The sequence below is a fragment of the Onychostoma macrolepis genome, chromosome 21 (assembly GCF_012432095.1).
Source record: "Onychostoma macrolepis isolate SWU-2019 chromosome 21, ASM1243209v1, whole genome shotgun sequence".
Taxonomy (NCBI): Eukaryota; Metazoa; Chordata; class Actinopteri; order Cypriniformes; family Cyprinidae; genus Onychostoma; species Onychostoma macrolepis.
In genome coordinates, this window is record NC_081175.1 from 13,412,868 (window position 1) to 13,434,947 (window position 22,080).

Below are 22,080 nucleotides of genomic sequence, written 5' to 3' on the forward strand. Positions count from 1 at the left end.
CCGTCCACGAAAGTTGAGACATCCGAGCATGTGGCCCAGTTTAAGCTCCTGTAGTGAAGCAACAATGCGATAACAGTGTGCAGTGATGCCAAAATAATCAGTGAGAAACACAAAATGCAAAGAATAACGCAATAATGAGTGAAAAACTCGTGGTGTTACACATTTTCATTTGTTTACCACAAGGTTGTCAAATTATTTTGTAATTTTCATGGTGCAATATTAGGTGATTGAAATATTTATGATGTCAGATTCATTGCAGGTAAGATTTATATTTATTATTTTTAAGAATTTGATAACAGCCCCATTTCTGTTGCTGTTCATCAAATTACGATAGTAAAGTCACTTTATTCCTTCCGAACATCATAATCACCATATTTATAGAGTTTAAATAGTAGACTCTTTCTAAGGGTTCAGGAGTGGGACTGATGGTTTCCTGTAGTTCAGTGAGGTTTTGTGCACGAAGGAAGAAGTGTTTTTATTTAAAATAAAATAAATGAATACTTAAATTCTAAATATGTGCAATTAAAGTGAATGGTTTTAGCAAAGTTATTTGCAGTGGAGACTTATTTCAGCACTTCCCAGGGTTTTAAGGTAAGCTTTCAGCACAGGATTATGGCAGCCTCACCCTCTGAGTCAGATTACATTTGTTTCCTTCACAGTATCTCAAGATGTTTCAGCTGCCATTCATAATGCAAGTTTTTTGTTTTTGTTTTGATTGTTCGTTTTGAATAGCACAGCTGTTTCACGTTCTGTTAGGCCTGTTTCTCTGCCCACAAAAGAATTGTGTATTCATTTCAGAGGCCACGTTAAGGTTAAAGATGATCAAAATATTCCTATAATATAACGAAACTGCAATATTAACCAATTTATCAACATGATCTTTTAAAGTCTTTTATGCACAACTAATGGTGTGAACTATAACTAAATTGTTTGAAAAATAAAAGTTTATTACGCAAGTTACACATGTTGAACGGCACACAAACATTTTCTGTTTAGTAAATCTGGCAGTATCTATTATTTTATCTATATATAATCTGCATATGGGTTTTGAAACATTCAGTGTAGATTAATTTGTATTTATATATAAATGTGAGCAATGTAAATGAAGTTTGTAATAATTCTCAGTGACTCTGATGAGCATTAACTGACTCCTCATAAACATTTTATATCATTTATATTTTTTCATGTTTTTGAACAAAGTCATATGGTTTGCAAGGGTTCTGCATTTATTTGATCACAAATATAAAACAGTAATATTGTTGAAATTATTAAAACCATGTTCAAAAATATATTTATGTAATATATGTGATGGTAAAGCTGAATTTTCAGCAGCCATTACTCTTCAGTGTTGCCTGATTCTTCAGAAATCTTTCTAATATGCTGATTTGATGCTTAAGAAATAATTTCCCTCTAAATTATTTGATAATTGGATAACTCTTTGTCACCTTTGATCAATTTAATGCATCCTTGCTGGATAAAAGTTTTTAATTTTTTTTTTAAAATCAGACTGACCCCAAACGTAAATAAAATGAACTCTTACAAGTGATCATTTCTTTGTCATGTCTAATGTTGCTGTTTTAGTCTAATTCTAAAACAAACAAAAATTCAGTCTTATTTATAGTGGGCGAGGCTGACGTAACCTTATGCTGGAAGCTTTTCGGATCTTTTCAAGTGGTCTGTGTTGATTTTTACCTTAACCCTCATGCTGGACACTCCCAGATTTCTTCTATATAAGAAAGGCTTCTGCTCAGCTCTCAGGTAGACATGTTTTTTTGAGACACACTGAGGGAAAATGGACCGCGTATTGCTTTTCTCCATCTCGGCTGTTCTGCTAAATCTTTCTCAAGCTCTTCCTGCTAAGGTAAGAGTTGCAGCTCTCAGAGTTGAGCATCCTTCACTCATTCGTTCACACTCACTCCGTATATCTGCTCTTTCCACAGGTGCTGCCCACTGATCAAGGTGAGTTTCTGTTCAGCCCTGATGTGTTCTTCAGCTCAGGTAGACCAGTGGTGCTTAACTCAGATAAGAGAGATTCTTGCTGCTCTGATGATCAGAATCAGGTGTGTTAAATAAGGGCGACATATGCTACACTGTAAAAAATTACCGTGATTTTTACGGTAAAAAACTGTTAAATGGTTAACAGTAAGTTCCCTAATATATACGGTAAAAAACTGTAATAGACATTTCAGACAATTTTATGGTGAAATACCGCTTTTGGAAGTGAAAAAGAATGTAAAATTTACAGGGAAAAAAACGTAAATTGACATTCCCAGAATTCCCTGCATTGCATTTCAAATTTTGTTTGAATTTGATGTTTTTTCTTTGAAATAACTAGGTTTCTTCTTAGTTTTTTGTTATCAGTTATGTTTATTAGGGTTGTATGTTACATCTAATGTTGTTAACTTAATGTTTATTGCATATTTCAGTTTAATAAGTCTCACCATGATGGTGTTTAGTGTTTGTGTGAATGTGCACCTTCTATATATGTTATTATTTAAAAGCTGCTTGTGATGGGCTTTGGTTCATCATGTGACTTTCTCATCACCACCTGCATTTGGTGGTTATCAGTGTATTACAAAGGTACAAAACAGATTTCAGTACTTCAATAGGTTGGTATATTAACATTATATCAGTTAATGAAATTACGGTATGTAACTGTAAATTTAAGTTAAAATCGTAAAACCTAAAATGTTGCTACCGTATATTTTACGGTAGAATTCCGGCAACCACAGTTTTTTACCGTAGATTTTACGGAATTTTTTTTACAGTGTAGTTATGGGAAGATCTCTCTTATTCGATCTTTATTCATGTCATTGATTTGAGTGGCATTCCTCAAACACGTCCACCTACACAATCTTGATCATATTCCAAATGACTTAATCACTATAATGCAGCCAAAGACGATTCATGAGAAAAATAAATTATTACTAGGATTAGGAACCACTCATTAAACCAGTAAAATACACAAATGTATAGAAAATACGGTTTAAGTGTTTCATTCTTTTGTTCAGATATCCAGTCTGAGAAGCATGATGCTATGGATATTTTCTCAAGAATTCTGGAGGCAAACAAAGGTAAGAGTTATTTACTACTTTACTACTTGACTATGACAATGTTAGATATTTTTATGCTATTTACTTATTATATAAATATACTATACATTTATAAATATTAATATAATAATTTGTAACTTTATAATTCATATAAAGTTTATATAAACTATATAAAGGTTATAGGGTAATATTAAAATGTTAACTGTAAGTTTGATATTTCTTATATATCATTTATAGTTTGTACATGGTATTTCAGTTAAAACACGTATGTCGAAAACACGTAAAACATGTATGTCTATTTAAATATATTAATCATGGTGTTTGCTTGCAGTTAACCATTTAACAGTCATTTTAACATTTCTCTAAGCGATTAAATAAGTGAAATGATTTTGTTTTGATGATTCAGAGATCAGTTACATGCTTCTGGAGGGGGATATGGCCTTACCCAAAACAAGGAGCGCCATGAAATGCTTGAATGACTACTGCAAATGGCCAAAATCCCCATCTGGACAGGTTGAAGTGCCATACACCATTGCTTCTGACTTCTGTGAGTGGCAAGAAATCCACTTTTATGTATATCTGCATCAAAACCCAATAACATAATTTTTTTGTGTGTGTGTTTTTGATAGATGAGGATGAGAAGGCAGTGATTGAAAATGCAATGAAGAGCATCGCTTCAAAAACCTGCGTCCGTTTTGTGCTGCGAACGAATCAAGTGGACTATATCAGCATTGGGAATCTAGTAGGGTGAGCTTGAACACACCTGAATATACCTGAATACCGTTAAAAAGTTCAGAAAGAGTTAAGAAATTAATACTTTTATTCAGTAAGGATGCATTAAATTGATTAAAAGTGACAGTAAAGACATTTATAATATTATACAGATTTCTATTTTACTGTTCATCAAAGAATTCTGAAAAATGCATCACCGTTTTCACAAAAATATTAAGCAGCACTATTGTTTTCAACATTAATAATAATAATAATAATAATAATAATAAATGTCTCTTGAGCATCAAATCAGCATATTAGATTGATTTCTCAATGATCCTGTGACACTAAAGACTGGAGTAATGCTGCTGAATATTCAGCTTTGACATCACAGAATAAAATTACATTTTAAAATAGTTATTTTAAATTGTAATAATATATCACAGCATTGCTGATTTTATTGTATGTTTGATCAAATAAATTCAAGAGTTTTCTTTCAAAACATTGAAAAAAGTGAACTTTTGGCCTAAGTGTAGGCCTACATTTGAGTTACACATCAGTATACTGTAATTTGCAGATGATTTTGTGAATTTCAGTTCTTTGAACATATATCTTTCTTTACAGCTGCTCGTCTACTGTAGGGAGATCTGGAGGTAAACAGCAGTTGTCTCTGTCTGTGGACGGCTGTGTTTCTCACGGGATCATTGAGCATGAGCTCATCCATTCTCTGGGGTTCCACCACGAACACACCAGGAGCGACAGAGACCAGTACGTCCAGATCAACTGGCAGAATATTCCACAAGGTCAGAGGAGGTGTGCGTGAGAAGGTGGACAAATCTCAAATTCTAGAAGTGTTTTAAAAAACAATCTTTTTATTTTATCATAATGAAAACACTCGTTTGCCCTTGCACAGCATCTGCATACAACTTTCAGAAGAAGGACACAAATAATCTGAATACCCCTTATGACTACAACTCCATCATGCATTATGGAAGGTAAAACTTCACCCATATTACTTTTGAAATCATGCTTCAGTACAGATATATAAAGTACATCCTCAAGGCAATTCACTCTCATTCTCCATCTCTAGGACTGCCTTCGCCATACACTATGGCAAGGAAACCATCACTCCAATTCCTAACTCTTCAGTGCAGATTGGACAGAGAACGGAAATGTCTAACATTGACATTCAGAGGATCAACAAGCTTTATGAGTGTGGTGAGCACATATAGTCTTATTTATTTTAAATAGCATTTTGGACAGTAATGACTTTACGAAAGTACTACAGTTCTGATCGAATCAAAGTAAAATGATTTTTTTTTAACATACAGCTCTTTAAAGTGAACACTGAAGATGAAACCCCAGTGAAATACAGACTGTGACAAAATAAAAGAATTACGGTACTGTGTAACCAAAGTACATCTTTTCCTTCCTCCTTTGTCTGTAACTTGACCACATAAATGTAATGGACTGACTGCAGTGCTGAATTGCAATAAACCTTGTTACGAGTGAGTCCTGATGTGGTTTCATGTTAGTTCCTAGCAGGGTTGGTGAACTTCTCGAGTTACTTAACGAGTTGAGGGAAAATACACACGCCACACTCACAAGCCGTCTGAATGCAGATTTCCTGTCAGAGATGTATCTACACAATATGAATGCCTGTTTCTGCCTCGGAGTAAAAAATAAAAACACCAAACTATGAGAAATAAAGTCACAATTATGAAAAATAGACTTTCATTTGTGAGATGTAAAGTCACAATTATGAGAAATGAATGAGCAATTAAAAGACAATTATGTGAATCAAAATTATGTGATACTTGGCAAAATAAAGTGACAATTGTGTAATATTAAAAGTTACAGTTATCAGAAATAAAGTTGCAATTATGAGAAATAAAGCTGAGATTAAAAATCAGAATTATGAGAAATGCGGATTTATGAAAATTAGTCACATTATGAGATATAAAGTGCCAATTCAATTTTTTACATCAATGTTGCAATTATGACATTTTCTGAGATAGTCAATTATGAGAAATAGCCTATACTTGCAATTGTGAGACATATTATCGCTATTATGAGAAATAAAGAAAAAATGACAGCTGTAAGATAAGTCGCAATTATGAGATATATAGTTGCAATAACAAAGTAACTGTGAGATTAAAATTCACAATTATGAGAAATAGTCATATTTTGAGATATAAAGTGCCATTTGTAATTGCAATTGAGAAAAAGTCACAATTACGAGAAATAACAAGGTTGCAATCATGAGATATAAAGTTATTACAAGATGAGATTTAAGATTCACCGTTATAAGAAAAAAGCTGCAATTATGAAAAATAGTTAAAATGTCAGACATAAAGAGTCAATTGTAAGATATAAAGCTGCAATTATGACAAATTATGAGAACAAGTAACAATTTTGAGAAATACATTTGCAGCTCTGAAAAAATTAAGTTGCAATACTAAGAAATAAAGTCCCAATTACAAGACAAAGTAGCAACTGTGGGATTTAGTCCGAATTATGGGATATATGACAATTGTGAGATAGGAAGCCGTAATTACAGGAAATAATGTCGCAATTACAAGAAAAAGCGGCAATCCTGTAGAGGATTAAAAGTCACAATTATGAGAAATATTCATATTGTGAGATATGAAGTGTCGTTTGCTATATAATGAATGAGAAATCATGAGAGAAAGTAACAATTACTAAAAGTGAAATTACAACTGTGAGAGGTAAAATCGTAGTCATGAGAAATGAAGACGCAATTACCAGTACCTCTTTTTTTTACTTGAAGCAGAAACAGGCTTTCATCACATAATGTTATTTACCAGTTATACAAAAGATTACAGTTTGATGAACTCGAGCAGTAAGCATCAGTTGAGTTGGATTAGTAACATTAGTATCAAGGTGTCATTCCTTTATTATTTTGAGGTTAGGAAAGAAGCGAAAGGCACACAGAATAAAATGTTCACTGACGGTCAGTGCATCCATAAACAAGTGAGCCGTCATGTGCAGTGAACGTCCAGTAGATGGCACCAAGTGTCTGATCACCGTGGCCTTCCTGCACATCAGGCTGCTATCTGATTACCCAATAAAAGTTCTCACTCATACCAAGGGGTCCAAGATTTGACCACACCTGATTCTTCTCCCACCACCCCCTCTCATTTTAGGCACGTGGATAGTTTCTTATTTCGTCCCAGTAAAATCTGAGAATAACGCCAGGTGCCTTCCCAGTGGAGCACAGCATATCCTAAAGCTAGCAAAGTTGCAAAACTATATTCCAAAGAGGCTTTTCTGAGGAGCTACAATAAACACCTCATGAACACCTTGACACTCACAGCTTTGGCGTAGGTGACTCTTTCTGCCTAATGTCTCCATTTGGCGCTTTATTCTCTGGTTCGTTTGGACTGGTTTTGGGGGTCTTGGGTTTCTGTTGATCCCTTCTCAAGTGTCTCCTTTGACGTCTCCTTTTGGGCCTGTCTGTAGAAGCTGGGTTCGATTCTGGTACATCCAGCAGGGGGTCCAGGTGAATCTTCCCACTCACTGCATCTGAAGACTCGTCGATGTATGCAAGATTTTCCCCAAAATAATCCAAGGGCTGAGAGAGGACGGTATCTTTAGGCATGGTGTGGAGTTTTTCCTCTTTCTCTAAATCTTTGCCCTTGTCGCTACCCTTTCCCTCTGGGACGCGCTCTGTCTGGGTCACCTCCGATTCAGACTCAGAGCTGCTTCCCGACTCATCCGATGAACCCGAGTAGGAGCCGGATTCGGATTCATTCTCCTCTTTTCCATCCTCTCCAGTTCTCCCCTGACTGCCATTGTGTCTGTGGCGCCTATGACGCCGCTTTCGCCTGCTGCGCTTGAAAGGATCTTGCGGAATGCGGAAATCCACAGACATGTTCTGGATGTTCTGAGTAAAGTCTGAGGCATGTGCTCTCAATCCCTCCATCTGAGAGCAGAAAGTAGGGCAGGAGAAATGGAAAGGCTTGAGAGTTATGGAGAGATTTGTATGTCACCATGAACAGAATGATTGAAATTTGATACAGATTTTAGGTTAATAGGAATTGTGGTGATGAATTACGGGTATGGAAGGAAGGTTGTCATGAAGATAGAAGGGGTGGGAATTGGGAAAGAAGTTAAAAATCCCATTTGAGTTGCAGTGTTGAGTTTGACCAGGGAGTCTGACCAGGCACTGACCTTATTCATAAACTCCATAAGACATTTGATTATAAAAAAAAACAAAAAAAACAAGTAATTAGACATCATGATTTAATCATTGGCTTACCTCAGCTCGGGTTTTTTTGGTAAGAACCAGGATCCAGTTCCCAATCATGGAAAGAATGGACACAAAGTAGGCCAATCCAAACAAAACCCAGAACCACACCAGAGGCTTGTACCAATGATCTTGACCTGCATCACCACCATCACCTGATGGACAACAAGAAATGCACAAAACACATAAAGAGTAATTTATTCAAATTAAAGTTAAAGTTCACCCAAAAATGAAAGTTCTGTCATCATTTACTCACCCTCATGTGGTTCCACAATTGTTTGACTTTAGTTCTTCTGTCGAATACAAAAGATATTCGATGTTACATTTGTTTTTGTCCATATGATGAAAGTAAATGGGACCCAAAGTTTTCAAGCTTCAAGAAGGGCATAAATGTAGCATTAAATTAATTCAATTTAAGCCTTTATTCGCTGTGAAATGAAATGAAAACGTTCATGCATAGAAACAGAAAAATGGTGAGACAAACCTCAAAAGTTTAGACAAGAACCAATAAGGTTTGACAGCATTTTCGTTTGAGGTTTGAGTCAGCATATTGGTTGTAGTCTGTATATGTGTGTTGATCAAGGTTTTGATTTGATTTGCGAGTGAAGCTTATTTTGATCTATTCATCATACAAAATGATAATCTGGATACAGATATCTTGGAATATACCAGTCAAGTTGTATGGGTTTAAAGGGATAGTTCACCCAAAAATGAAAATTTTGTCAGTTACCCTCATGTCGTTCCAAACCGGTAAGACCTTCGTTCATCTTCGGAACACAAATTAAGATATTTTTGATGAAATCCGAGAGCTTTCTGACCCTGCATAGACAGCAACACAACTGACATGTTCAAGGCCCAGAAAGGTAGCAAGGACATCGTTAAAATAGTGAATCTGTGGTTCAACCGTAATTTTATGAAGCTACGAGAATACTTTTTGTGTGCAAAGAAAACATTTTCTTCTCTTCCGTGTCAGTCTCTGCTGCACATTCACGAGAGTACTATGACACATGCGTTTGGTGCTGCTAATGCAGGAGTCGCCCTTGTTTACAAGCAGAGGAATGCACACACATGCGTCATAGTACTATTGTGAACGTGTCGAAGACGGACAAGAAAGAGAAAAGAATTGTCGAATAAAGTTGCTGTTTTTTCTTTGCACACAAAAAGTATTCTCGGAGCTTCATAAAATTGAGATTGAACCACTAATGTCACATGGACTATTTTAACAATGTCCTTACTACCTTTCTAGGCCTTGAACATGTGAGTTGCATTGCTGTCTATGCAGGGTCAGAAAGCTCTCGGATTTCATCAAAAATATCTTAATTTGTGTTCCGAAGATGAATGAAGGTCTTATGGGTTTGGAACGACATGAGGGTGAGTAATTAAAGACAGAATTTTAATTTTTGGGTGAACTTTGTGTGCTTTTTTGTTTTTTTGCAGAATGTTTTTGGATCCATTTACTTTCATAATATGTACAACAGCTGAAATATTCTTCAGAATTCTTGTTTTGTGTTCAGCATAAGTCATACACGTTTGGAACAACATGAAGGTGAGTGGATGATGACAGATTTTTGGGTGAACTATTCCTTTGTGTGTTTCTTGGTAGGGTGTTTACCATTACAAGTCGCTTTGTAGTTTCAGTTCTGGCATTTGAAGACCAAACCAAAATGTCCTGTTAAATAATGCAATCAATGGTGGATTCGAACCACTGATTAAACAATCAACCCATAAAACGGCGCCCACCACAAGTTGACTGCAGTGGTTTGTTTTTTCATGTTACGTTTCATGGAAGAACGAGCCAAGTTTAAATGAGGTCTTCACTGAGGGTTAACATCTTCTTGAGCAAGAAGACAAGGGACAAGACAGATGCTTACAGGTTTAAATCTTAGTTTCAATCAATTTGATCTCGAAAATAAAGTGCAAGCTATTTATCAAACTCTTGCAAGTGATGAAACATTTCAAGATTTCACCCAGTGGTACCTGCAACATAGTCTCCAAAGCCCACTGTTGTGAGGGTGATGACCACAAAGTAGGCGGATTCTAGCAGAGACCAATTTTCAACCCTCTGGAAGACTAAAATTGGCACAAAGACGAAGAGAACACAACCCAGCAGGATGGACAGCACAGCGGTGATGACACGCACGATGGTTGGGCTCACCTTCCACTTCTGAATGGAGAAGATAAAGAAAACTGAAGAAAAATGTCAAGAGAATTTTGAAATGAAACTTTGTGACTAAGGTTTACAGCACCTTGAGGTGTAAGAGCCACGAAAGACAGTTTATAGAAAAACTACAATGATATGTATTAATGATTGTCTTGTGAGGTTATGCTTGTCTTCATCATCATTTACCCATAAAAGAGCTTCAATTTTAGCAATGGCGTTCCTCAGTGACGTCCCCAAATGGTCTCCTGCGGCAGCCAACAGAAATCCAAACAAGGGAATGCCCACCAGTGTATAGCAGATACAGAAGAACTGACCCCACATTGTCTTTGGAGAGATGTTCCCATAACCTGGACCACAGACAAACACTTGCAGTGATCTGATGGCAGATATTTTTAGACATCTCACAGTGCCAATGATCCCCTGAATGCAGAGGCCAGGCCAGGCTCTGGCTTTAACATGCAGGTGTGTTCAGCCAGTGATATGGGAGTCCCATACCGATGGTGGTGACAATGGTGCCACAGAAGAAGAAAGCGCTGGCCAGGTCCCAACTGGTACTGAATGTGGTATTGCTGTTGGGGTCAACTCCAACACTGATAGCCTCTGCCACCTTCTGTATAGAGACAATAAAGTATAGGTAAAAAAGATTAGATATTAAACACAGGTTGACATAACTGATACAAGTGAATGCTGCAAGGCAGTAAAATGAAAGTTTTCTTAAAGGTGCAGTATGCAATTTAGCTAGTGGTTGAAATGGGTATGGCGGTCCAAATTCAAAATATCGGAGAGGGTTGTTTCTCCTGCCCCCTCCTTCTCAGACTCGATGTTCATCCAGGTTGCCAGAACAGGAACTAGCGCAATTGACCCTTCGCAAAGACCCACCCCCTTAGCTACTGTTGCTACGTCTGACAAGCCATGGCGCTCTCACACTACACATCATGTTCTCTCACAGTGAAAAATACATCGTGGGGCAAAGAGAACACTAACAACACACCGACAGACAAGAGAGAGCAGGTTACTTGTGCTATGAAACAAAGTCTTAGTTTTCAAATTTGGTCATTTTTTAATGAAATTCAAACAATAAATATAATTTTATGGCTCTTTAATGTGTTGTGACAGATCAATGTAGCACCACAGTTTAAACGGCACATGAACTGGTCATCACTTCCTCCACTAGCTATAGCCAGGGTTGCCAGGTCTAGGTAACAAAACCAGCCCAAATGGTGCTCAAAACTAGACCATTTTGATTGCGGGAGAAACTGACTATTAAAATTGCTTTCCGGGGGGGCTTCAACCTATTGACTAACAAAAAAAACCCCTTTGGCAACAATTTTGCGAGAAAATGGCAGAATGGTAACACTGGTTATATCACAAAATGCATCAGTAGGAAGGCTTATCTTGTTTCAACTGCGGAAAGACATCAATACACTCCATTTTCAAAGTCCAGCGACGTTAATCTACTGTCCTGTATGGTTTGTTTGTCAGAAGAAATGGCAGATTTGGCATTATGTTTGGTCAGATTGCCTGTCAATCAAACTCCTGGCAAAGGGTCAATTGACAATGGAAGGCATAAACACTGTAAGTTGATTTCGAGTTTTTTATCTGCATTTTAACATGCTTCTGATCACAGTACTTTTTAGATGGATGCGGAGGCTTTTTAGGTCTGGTAGAATCTGAGATCTCTGACCCAGTTTGTTTGCTGGTTTCTATGACTGTAATACGCTGTGTTTTCTGCCAATTGGCATCCTGGGCTGTCAAAATACTATTGGTTAAACTGGCAGTGGGTGGAATTACACAGACCAAAACAAAACCAGACATTCCGACACAGAATGCACATTTCAAAGTAGAATAGCTGGCTGTAGAATTGTTTTTCAGAGAAAGTGTATGAACTTGTCATGTTTCCTAAATATCTGCAAACATATTGTGGTATTTTTATGCTTTAGTGCAGTCAAAAACATTACATACAGCACATTACATACGTGCACCATGCAAGGACAAATCCACGAATTATGCCATTTTACTGCAGTCATTTAGTCTCGGTTGCCCTGTTCATGTGTTTTTAACGTGCTTGAGCGCATAACTTAAACATTTGATGGTTATATTTTTATCTGTAAATTCATGCGTGCGTTTCCATTGTATATTCTGCTGATCCTGAAAAGCGAGTCTTCACATTCTTTATAGAACAGATGAAGCACAATAATGTTGACTAATATAAAAATAGCAATAATGTTGGCTATTTATTGTTGGACATTAAATTTTGGTTTTAAATTGACAATATGTTTGACAATTAATCACAATGTATTGATTTAAACTGCTGTGGACATACAGATGTTTATTATTTTAGAATATAACATTTATAGGCTATTTTAAAGCTTTTAGTGCATATATAATCTATAGACGTGGCCAAAGGTTTTGAGAATGACACAAATATTCCTTTTCACAAAGTCTGGTGCTTCAGTGTTTTTAGATCTTTTTGTCAAATGGTATACTGAAGTATAATTACAAGCATTTCATAAGTGTCAATGGCTTTTATCGACAATTACATTGTTTATGCAAAGACTCGATATTTGCAGTGTTGGCCTTTCTTTTTCAAGACCTCTGCAATTCGCCCTGGCATGCTGTCATTCAACTTCTGGGCCACATCCTGACTGATGGCAGCCCATTCTTGCATAATCAAAGCTTGGAGTTTGTCAGAATTTGTGGGGTTTTGTTTGTCCACCCGCCTCTTGAGGATTGACCACAAGTTCTCAATGGGATTAAGTTCTGGGGAGTTTCCTGGCCATGGACCCAAAATTTTGATGTTTTGTTCCCCGAGCCACTTAGTTATCAATTTTGCCTTATGGCAATGTGCTCCATCATGCTGGAAAAGGCATTGTTCGTCACCAAACTGTTCTTGGATGGTTGGGAGAAGTTGCTCTTGGAGGATGTTTTTGTGTCATTCTCAAAACTTTTGTCTCGTAAAGTTGATTCAGATGCGGGATCGGGGCACCACCAGTGCAGAGCTTGCTCAGGAATGGCAGCAGGCAGGTGTGAGTGCATCTGCACGCACAGTGAGGCCAAGACTTTTGGAGGATGGCCTGGTGTCAAGAAGGGCAGCAAAGAAGCCACTTCTCTCCAGGAAAAACATCAGTGAAAGACTGACATTCTGCAAAAGGTACAGAGATTGCACTGCTGAGGACTGGGGTAAAGTCATTTTCTTGATGAATCCCCTATCCGATTGTTTGGGGCATCTGGAAAAACCATCTACCATCTGTCCTGTGTCATGCCAACAGTAAAGCATCCTGAGACCATTCATGTGTGCGGTTGCTTCTCAGCTAAGGAAGTGGGATCACTCAAAATTTTGCCTAAGAATACAGCCACGAATAAAGAATGGTACAAAAACATCCTCCAAGAGTCACTTCTCCCAACCATCCAAGAACAGTTTGGTGACGAACAATGCCTTTTCCAGCATGATGGAGCACATTGCCATAAGGTAAAATTGATAACTAAGTGGCTCGGGGAACAAAACATCAACATTTTGGGTCCATGGCCAGGAAACTCCCCAGAACTTAATTCCATTGAGAACTTGTGGTCAATCCTCAAGAGGCGGGTGGACAAACAAAAACCCACAAATTCTGACAAACTCCAAGCATTGATTATGCAAGAATGGACTGCCATCAGTCAGGATGTGGCTCAGAAGTTGATTGACAGCATGCCAGGGAGAATTGCAGCGGTCTTGAAAAAGAAGGATCAACACCGCAAATATTGAATCTTTGCATAAACTTAATGTAATTGTCAATAAAACCTTTGACACTTATGAAATGCTTGTAATTATACTTCAGTATACCATAGTAACATCTGACAAAAAGATCTAAAAACACTGAAGCAGCCGACTTTGTGAAAATTAATATTTGTGTCATTCTCAACTTTTGGCCACGGCTGTATATAACATTACATGCATTCATAACATCTGTATTGGTTTTACTAGACTTTATAGAATTTGTACCATTACAAAGAACACTTATCAGGATGTGGAATAGCATGTTTTTTTGTTTTTTTTCAATGTATACAAAATTTAAAAAAAAAACTGAATAATTGATTGACCAGCTAATCGATTCTAAAAATAATCATAACTTGCAACAATACTTACATCTATCAGATACGACAGATTGTCAGGGTTTACACACGTGTAGTTGCCCAAGAACTCCTGACGGGTTTCTTGCAGCTCATCATGATGGGCTTCCTCATTCGGAGCCTCTAGGGCATTGAACACCAGAGCCCCCATCATTAAGTACAGGAGCACCCCAATGAGGACGAATATAAGGGTGGAGCCATGCATGGCTGAACGTCTGCTGGAGTCTGTCCGTTTCTTGTCCTGTCCGCTGCTGGTGTTGGTCCTCTTGGGGACAAGACTGCAAAACCAGCCGAATCCATTAAAGCGAGTTGCAAGCACTTCATGGTGAAAGCTTAAGTGTGACCACAAAACAACTTTACAGAAGATTTTGAAGATAACCCATTAAAGCTGCAGTATCAGTGTTCGTCTACTACTTTCAGAATTTCAACCTAGGACAAACCTGTCCTTTTCCTCCTCGCGTTTCCGGCGTATCCAGCTCCGTCTCTGACAGTTGCTAGAGTCTTTGGATCCGTATCCACATGCAAACTCCTCGTCCTCGTGATCTGATTGAGGGGACACTGAGGTGTTTTAGATAGAAATATAAATGAAAACCCGTACAAAAAAAACAACAACTTATGCATACATAAATATTAGAGGTGTAACGGTTCAAATTACTTACGGTTTGTATCACGGTTTTAATTAACATTAAAAAACGTGCTGTCACTTTAAGACAATGCACGGATCCAGTTCACTGATACTGTACGTTCAACCTACAATGTCTGCTTGGAGACTTATCAATACATGCATTGTGACACAGTTTTTGTGTAAATTTGTCCATTCAAGCACTTGAAAGAGAACTCAATATTTGCACACGTACTGAGTTTTTTTTTTTTTACCAAGAACCATTACACCCCTAGTAAGTATATGCAGGCGTTGGACAAAATAATGTGAACACCTGGAAAACATAGGCAATATCTCTTTATTAAGGTGTTTTACCACCATTCTCCCAATATATATTCCAATCTTCTTGGAATAGATTCATACAACTTTTGAACAGTCTCTTTTTGAATGTTGTCTATCAGAAAATCTGGCAAATGTTAAAGAGAGGTTAAATGAGGAAATCTGCTTCTCACTCTTCTCTTCAAAACTGCCCACAGTGGTTTGATAATATTCAAGTCAGCTGATTGATTTGGCCAGAGCAGATGTTGAAGTAGCTCTTTCATGAATGTTGTCTTTGTGAGGCTTTCTATAGTCTGTTTTTGAGGAAACATGGTCTTCAAGGTGAATATTAATATTACAATCCTTCTCAGAGATCGCATGGTCCCTATCATTCACTTTCAGTTTTTAACCACTATTCTTATTCGCTGATAATGTCTTGCCACGCTGTTGTTTTTAAAACACCAAACAAATGGGCTGTTAAGGTTACAGACGCTCCTGCTAAATGGGCTCCAATGATTAGGCCTTTTTGGAAGTCTGACAACTCACCCATTTTACCCACGGCTTGTATTAAACAAAGCCGAAACACCTATACTACACTGTTACACAAACTAGAGAGTATAGAATACTAAAATATATAAAAGACAATAACAAGGTTTTTTTCACTATACTCTGTCATATGATATTAACCTCTATAATAATGGGTGTTCACATTACTTTGTCCAACACCGGTTTATTTTTGACAAACAGAAAGTTCAAAAGAACAGCATTTATTTAAAACAGAAATCTTTTGTAACATTATAAATGTAATTTTTGATCAATTTAATTGATCCTTGCTGAATAAAAGTATTAATTTATTAAAAAATAATAATACCTGACCCCAAATGCAGTGTACATGTTGTTGTTTTTAGCATAGTAATGTTGTTTTTAATATTTTATAAACCACACATGAATGATAGAAGTCTATTTTAAGTCCTTTTGATGATTTAAAGGACTTTGACGACACACTGTCAAGACATAAAACACATAAAGCCCTGGTACCCAGTGTGAAACTGCTCTGAATGCTTTCCTAACTTTAAACAAATGTATTTTTGGCATTCGGTGGACCGTTATACTGACAGGAATCACATTGAGGGCCAGGTGGCTCCCGTCATGTCACGAAGGTTGCACCTTCACAGTCACGTTGTGAAACAAAACTCATCTGTCTTCTGTTATTTACCGAGTAGCAACATCAGACATTTACCAGCTGTTAGACAAACAAAACCTAATAAACAGGACATAGAGGTGAATTTGGGACATGAGGGCACAACGATTCGCTCTCAGAATGACTCTGAATATGATTCTTGGCAATACAGAAGATGAGCTCAACTATATGCGAATCAAATTACAGAAAGTGAGAGTAAGAAGCACTTTAGAGTTAGCAAAGGCCGTGTCAGATGTGAATAAATTATGTGAAGGAAAAGTATCATGAATAAGAATTACAGCTGAGAAGTTATTGATTATTACAAAGAGTTGAGGTTGAACAGGTTTTTATTGGGCACGGAGAACTGTTTGAGAAATAGACCAGTACAGTCAACATATTGTTGTAATACTGTGTGTGTATGTATGTATGTATACATACACATACACACACACACACACACACACACAGTATTACAACAATATGTTGACTGTACTGGTCTATTTCTCACACAGTTCTCTGTATGTATGTATGTATGCATGTGTGTGTATGTACAGTATATACTATATTGAAAAATATAAAACATTAAATTAAAGCAATAAAACATTCATGAAACTCTTTTATAATTGTTTTTGATGTTTTAATTATTTTAACTTATATATATAATCACACTTATGTTCATAAAATTATCAAATAATAATTATAAATGAAAATATTAAAAATTAAATAAATATGAGTAGTTAATAATTAGTAAATTGTGTGCATTTATAACATTTAAAAACCCTTGTGACAGCCTTCTCTGACCTGGGACTTGTTCAGTTCATTAAAATTTGGTGATATTGAGATATAAATTTTAATTTGGAGGACAGAATTTTCAAAAAATATTGTCATTTATGATGGTTTTGAAAACTAACACACAAAACCACTGCTAGAGAAAGCACCTTTTATATATTCCTTGTGACAACGTCACATGTTGTGCGACCAAAGTATTTAGCAGTTCTTATATTTTTATTTTATAGTATCAAGAGATATTTGTAATGGTATCCACTGTGAGTTATATTGAGGACAGTATTTGTGTATTTACGAGTGTGTGACTAACTCCTCATGTGCGTGTGAATGTGTGTGTGTGTGCGTATGTGAGATCTGAGACGCTTCAGATGCCAGGACTGAAATGTCTGTGGCAGTTATTGGGTTTAGAGTTTGATTCGGAGGGCTTGAGGATCTGCTGACTGCATAGTTGCAAGCTCACTGTAAAAAGTGGTTTGGTGAACCAGCAAATACAAAGACATTCAGGCAATTAGTTCTACTAATTAAACAAGCTAAAGACAATCTCCCCAAAATACACATCCGCCCATGCAAGTCTGAATGTCCAACTTCCAGTGCATTTATACTGTTTATAACAAATTTATAACAATTATTCACACCTTCTTTTACTTGTAGGTATAAGCATAATTGCTTATTTGATTTGACTCAGCACACTACACTTATAACTTATAATCTGAATTTCCATGCACAGTAACTCAAAATATACCCAAAATACAGCATTAGTAAATCACTTGGTACGAAACTTCCAAACAGACCATCACAGGATATAATAAACTTCCATGCAGGACCAACATTTGCTCACATTAGCACTAAAATTACAGAATAAATCAGGAACAGATTCTTACACACAAGCTCTCAAACCCATCTCCCACCTCAGAGCAGACGGTCCGGCATATCCAGAGCACTGCAGCCGCAAACTGCAGGATTCCTTCCAGAGGGTGTGTGAGTGAGTGTGTGTGTGTGTGTGTGAGATGGTCAGAGACTGTTGCTGAGTGCCCAAGAATGAAAAGGTACTCAATCAGATGGAGGCAGAGCTGAGAGAGTGAGTGTATGCGAGTCTGGCAGCATGTTCGTGGGCTTTGTGAGTGTGTTTGTGTGTGTATGTGGGAGAGGGTGGGATCAGTGGAGCAGGGAAGGGCTACTACAGTAAAGGATGGTGAAAGAGAGAGAGGAGTAAAAAAGAGAAAGGGTGGGGTCGATGCAGAGATTCTGAGCTTGATCGGATAATTGGTCTTTCCCTTCGGATCATTTTTCCCGGCCCAGTTTATTCCAGTTTAATGGTATGGTTCCGCTCAGGAGGAAGGTTCATGTTCCTCTTGGAAATGCCACTGGTGTGTGTGTATGTTTGTGTGTGTGTGTGTGTGTGTGTGAACATAACTAAAAAACATCATAAACTAAAAAAATTATAATAATAATTAAAATTATATATATACACACAGTCATGGCCAAAAATATCGGCACCCTTGGTAAATATGATCAAACAAGGCTGTTAAAATAAATCTGCATTGTTAATCCTTTTGATTGTTTATTTTTTTTTAAATCACTAAAATCTAACCTTTCATTGGATAATAAGAATTTAAAATGGGAGGGGGGAATATCATTATGAAATAAATGTTTTTCTCAAATACACGTTGGACATAATTATTGGCACCCCTAGAAATTCTTATGAGTAAAATATCTCTGAAGTATATTCCCGTTCATATTCACAATTTTGAGCACTCCAGGGTGATTATGAACGTGAAATTATCCAGCCATGGCTTCCTGTTTCACAGAAACATAAATAGGAGGGAAAACAAAGCCCAAATTCCCTTAATCATCCATCACATTGAGAAAAACCAAATAATATATTTCTGATGTGCAACAGAAGATAATTGAGCTTCACAAATTAGTGAAGTGGCTTTAAGAAAAGAGCTAGAGCAGTGAAAATTCCCATTTCCACCATCAGGGCAATAATTAAGAATTTCCAATCAACATAAAATGTTACAAAACTGCCTGGAAGAGGACGTGTGTCTATATCGTCCTAATGCACGGTGAGAAGGAGAGTTTGAGTGGCTAAAGACTCTCCAAGGACCACAGCTGGAGAATTGCAGAAAATAGTTGAGTCTCGGGGTCAGAAAACCTTAAAAAAAAAAAATTGTTAAACAGCACCTACATCACCACATGTTGTTTTGGAGGGTTTCAAGAAAAATTCTCCTAGCTCATCCAAAAACAAACTCCAGCATATTCAGTTATCAGACACGACTGGAACTTCAAATGGGACTGGCTTCTATGGTCAGATGAAACTAAAAAATGAGCTTTTTAGCAGCAAACACTCAAGATGGGTTTGGTGAACGCAGGGATAAAAAGTACCCCATGTGTACAATGACATATACTGCTGTATTTTTGATGTTGTGGGTCTATATTTCTGCTGGAGGTCCTGGACATCTTGTTTAGATACATGGCATCATGGATTCTATCAAATACCAACAGATAAAAAATCAATAAGTGACTGACTCTGTTAGAAATCTTACAATGGGCCATGTTTGGATCTTCCAACTGTGCAATAATCCAAACACAAACCTCAAAAACAACACAAAAATGGGTCACTGAGCACAAAACCAAGCTTCTGCTGGCCATTCCAGTCCTCTGACCTGAACCCTATAGAAAATGAGTGGAGTGAACTGAAGAGAAGAAGCACCAACATGGAGCTGGGAATCTAAAGGGTCTGGAGTGATTCTGGATGAAGGAATGGTCTCTGATCTCTTGTCAGGTGTTCTCTAACCTCATCAGGCATTATAGGAGAAAATTTAGAGCTGTTAAACTGGCAAATGGAGGTTTCAAAAAGTATTGAATAAAAGGGTACCACCATTAATTGTGGCCAATGTGTATTAGAGAAAAAAAGCAGCAAGCTCATTGGCTGCGTATGCAATATTAACCAATAAGCTTGTGCCAAGTCATTTAACGCTGTGAATATCATCAGTTACGTTAATAACATACATACATACAAACACAATTTTGAATTTTGTATTATAGATAGACACATATACCCACACACATAAAAATAAATATATTAATTTAGATATATTTATATAACTGTTTAAATAAATTATTATACTCACTCTTAATTCATGTTTGTTCACTAGACATAAATTGTAATTTATACAACTTTCATTTCTATATATATATAGAATGTATATATATATATACACACACACATACACACGCACACAAATAAATATATATGAACTGCTTACACAAATTATTTTACTCCATTTATTTTTGTTCACTAGATATAAACACATTTTAATTTATACAACTTTCAATTCTATATATCTACAGTATATGCATGTGTACTATAGTATTAAATTATTCATATTTATTTTAATTTGAATATTTATTCATATTCATGTTCCACGACTATAATTAATTTTAATTTATACAATTCTAAAATCTATTTTAATTTGTCCATATTTTATTATAACATCATACTATTAATGAATTAACATTCACTAATGAATGCTGTTTGAAAAACAAAGACGAAAATATCTGCTGGTGTGTACAGGCCGGTTATAATCACAACAAGCTTCTCTGGTCACTCCAGACATTATATTGCTCGATATATTTCATTACCTCCCCTTTACTGTCTCACACATTCTCTCTCTCTCTCACTGAGTAGGAAGTGCAATACAGCTGAAATATACAAAACCATCTCTTCAGTTTCCCTTCCCTGGCATTTCCTCTCCTTCCATCTCACGCTACCCATATGCTTGTGTCAGTATCAGAGCGACATGTGATTCACGCTAATGTGCAGAACTTATTGGGAAGTGCAGCTGTAACACTGCAGACGTTGCATGGCTCTCTGAACTGTATGCCAGCAGCCACATGCTCAAGCTGCTCACAGCACAGACCTGCCAGGGATGTGGTTACACTTCTCATTACAGTCACACGTGATCCACAAATCATTGTGTGTATATCACCACCTTTAATTGATTTTGTTTGGAAAGTTTATCATTCTTGTCAAAAACAATGAGGGTTTTGTCTCTGAGATAAAAACGAGAGCTCGAAGCCAGAGGGGAAAACACTAGTGTGGTGTAACTTTAATATACTACAGCCATCACCAACAAGGCCATTACATAACCAGATAGGGAATCCATCAATAAGTCTATATTATTCATGACGATGTTTTCACAAGACTACTAATGTGGCTGCTGCAGAAAGGAAGCAACACCATTGCTAGTGCTAGAGATCTCTGCATTCACGTTCCTGGATCAGGCCCAAAACACCCTCTTCACACCAAAAAGCTTGACTTGCAGGGTGACATCAGCAGCCAGAGACTGTGTTAACAAGTATGGGAAAGATTATACCCCTGTGGGCACTGTGTAACATTAGCACTCATTTGGAACACACTCAACAGGCAGAGACGTAATTAAATGGTTGCATATGCAGGTTAACTGTCTATTTGTTGACAGAGATGTTTTCACACAAGCCACTGAGTGACAGTTTGCATGTTCACCTGAGCTGTTTTATTGAATTTTTTTGTATTTGCAGGAGGTGCACAAAGATTTCATCAAATGCAGATGAAAACAGTGGTTGTATTGAACCTCTGATGTTTATGTCAACTAGCGTTGACAGTTATTTAAAAGCCATTTAAATTATTCAGGCTGTGATGTTGCATCCAAAACACCAGGAATGATTACCTTTGCTCTTTACTCATATCTCTATATGAAAGTCCTATTTATGTCTTCATGAAGGCATAAATTGAAAACGGCTGTTGAAATTGACGGTGCACCAAGTTCCTCTGTAGTGGACAGATGCTTGTAACTACTCCAATTATATGAAAACTCAAGGTACATTAATATGATACATATTATATGG

At 36.9% G+C, this 22,080-nt stretch overlaps 2 protein-coding genes across 13 annotated transcripts in view; one reads left to right on the forward strand and one right to left on the reverse strand.

Annotated features, from left to right (window-relative positions):
• LOC131528438 (high choriolytic enzyme 1-like) overlaps positions 1-5,233 on the forward strand; it is a 16,995-nt gene extending 11,762 nt beyond the window's left edge. For 4 of the 8 annotated variants that reach the window (XM_058757550.1, XM_058757552.1, XM_058757545.1 and 1 more), the window contains exons 2-8: positions 1,941-1,959; positions 3,012-3,074; positions 3,460-3,600; positions 3,683-3,800; positions 4,389-4,567; positions 4,678-4,759; positions 4,855-5,007. In XM_058757550.1, the coding sequence (XP_058613533.1) occupies positions 3,038-3,074; positions 3,460-3,600; positions 3,683-3,800; positions 4,389-4,567; positions 4,678-4,759; positions 4,855-4,996 (699 nt within the window). In that variant the 5' untranslated portion in view covers positions 1,941-1,959; positions 3,012-3,037 and the 3' untranslated portion in view covers positions 4,997-5,007. Of the gene's footprint in view, positions 1-1,751; positions 1,862-1,940; positions 1,960-3,011; positions 3,075-3,459; positions 3,601-3,682; positions 3,801-4,388; positions 4,568-4,677; positions 4,760-4,854; positions 5,008-5,095 lie in introns of those variants that run through there. The other 4 variants (XM_058757547.1, XM_058757549.1, XM_058757548.1 and 1 more) reach the window with 2 other exon arrangements.
• Positions 4,584-18,272, reverse strand: LOC131528435 (potassium channel subfamily K member 4). Of its 5 annotated transcripts, none has more exons than XM_058757540.1 (9): positions 18,099-18,272; positions 14,746-14,848; positions 14,322-14,583; positions 10,691-10,805; positions 10,382-10,542; positions 10,012-10,198; positions 8,047-8,189; positions 7,100-7,710; positions 4,584-4,609 (listed from the first exon to the last, which is right to left on the reverse strand). In XM_058757540.1, the coding sequence occupies exons 3-9, from the start codon at positions 14,508-14,510 to the stop codon at positions 4,603-4,605; spliced, it is 1,413 nt and encodes a 470-aa protein (XP_058613523.1). In that variant the 5' UTR covers positions 14,511-14,583; positions 14,746-14,848; positions 18,099-18,272; the 3' UTR covers positions 4,584-4,602. The 5 variants fall into 5 exon arrangements, with proteins under 5 accessions (XP_058613523.1, XP_058613522.1, XP_058613525.1 ...); XM_058757539.1 differs by having other exon boundaries at positions 14,746-14,863; XM_058757542.1 differs by having other exon boundaries at positions 18,072-18,102.
• Positions 18,273-22,080: the final 3,808 nt, after the last annotated feature.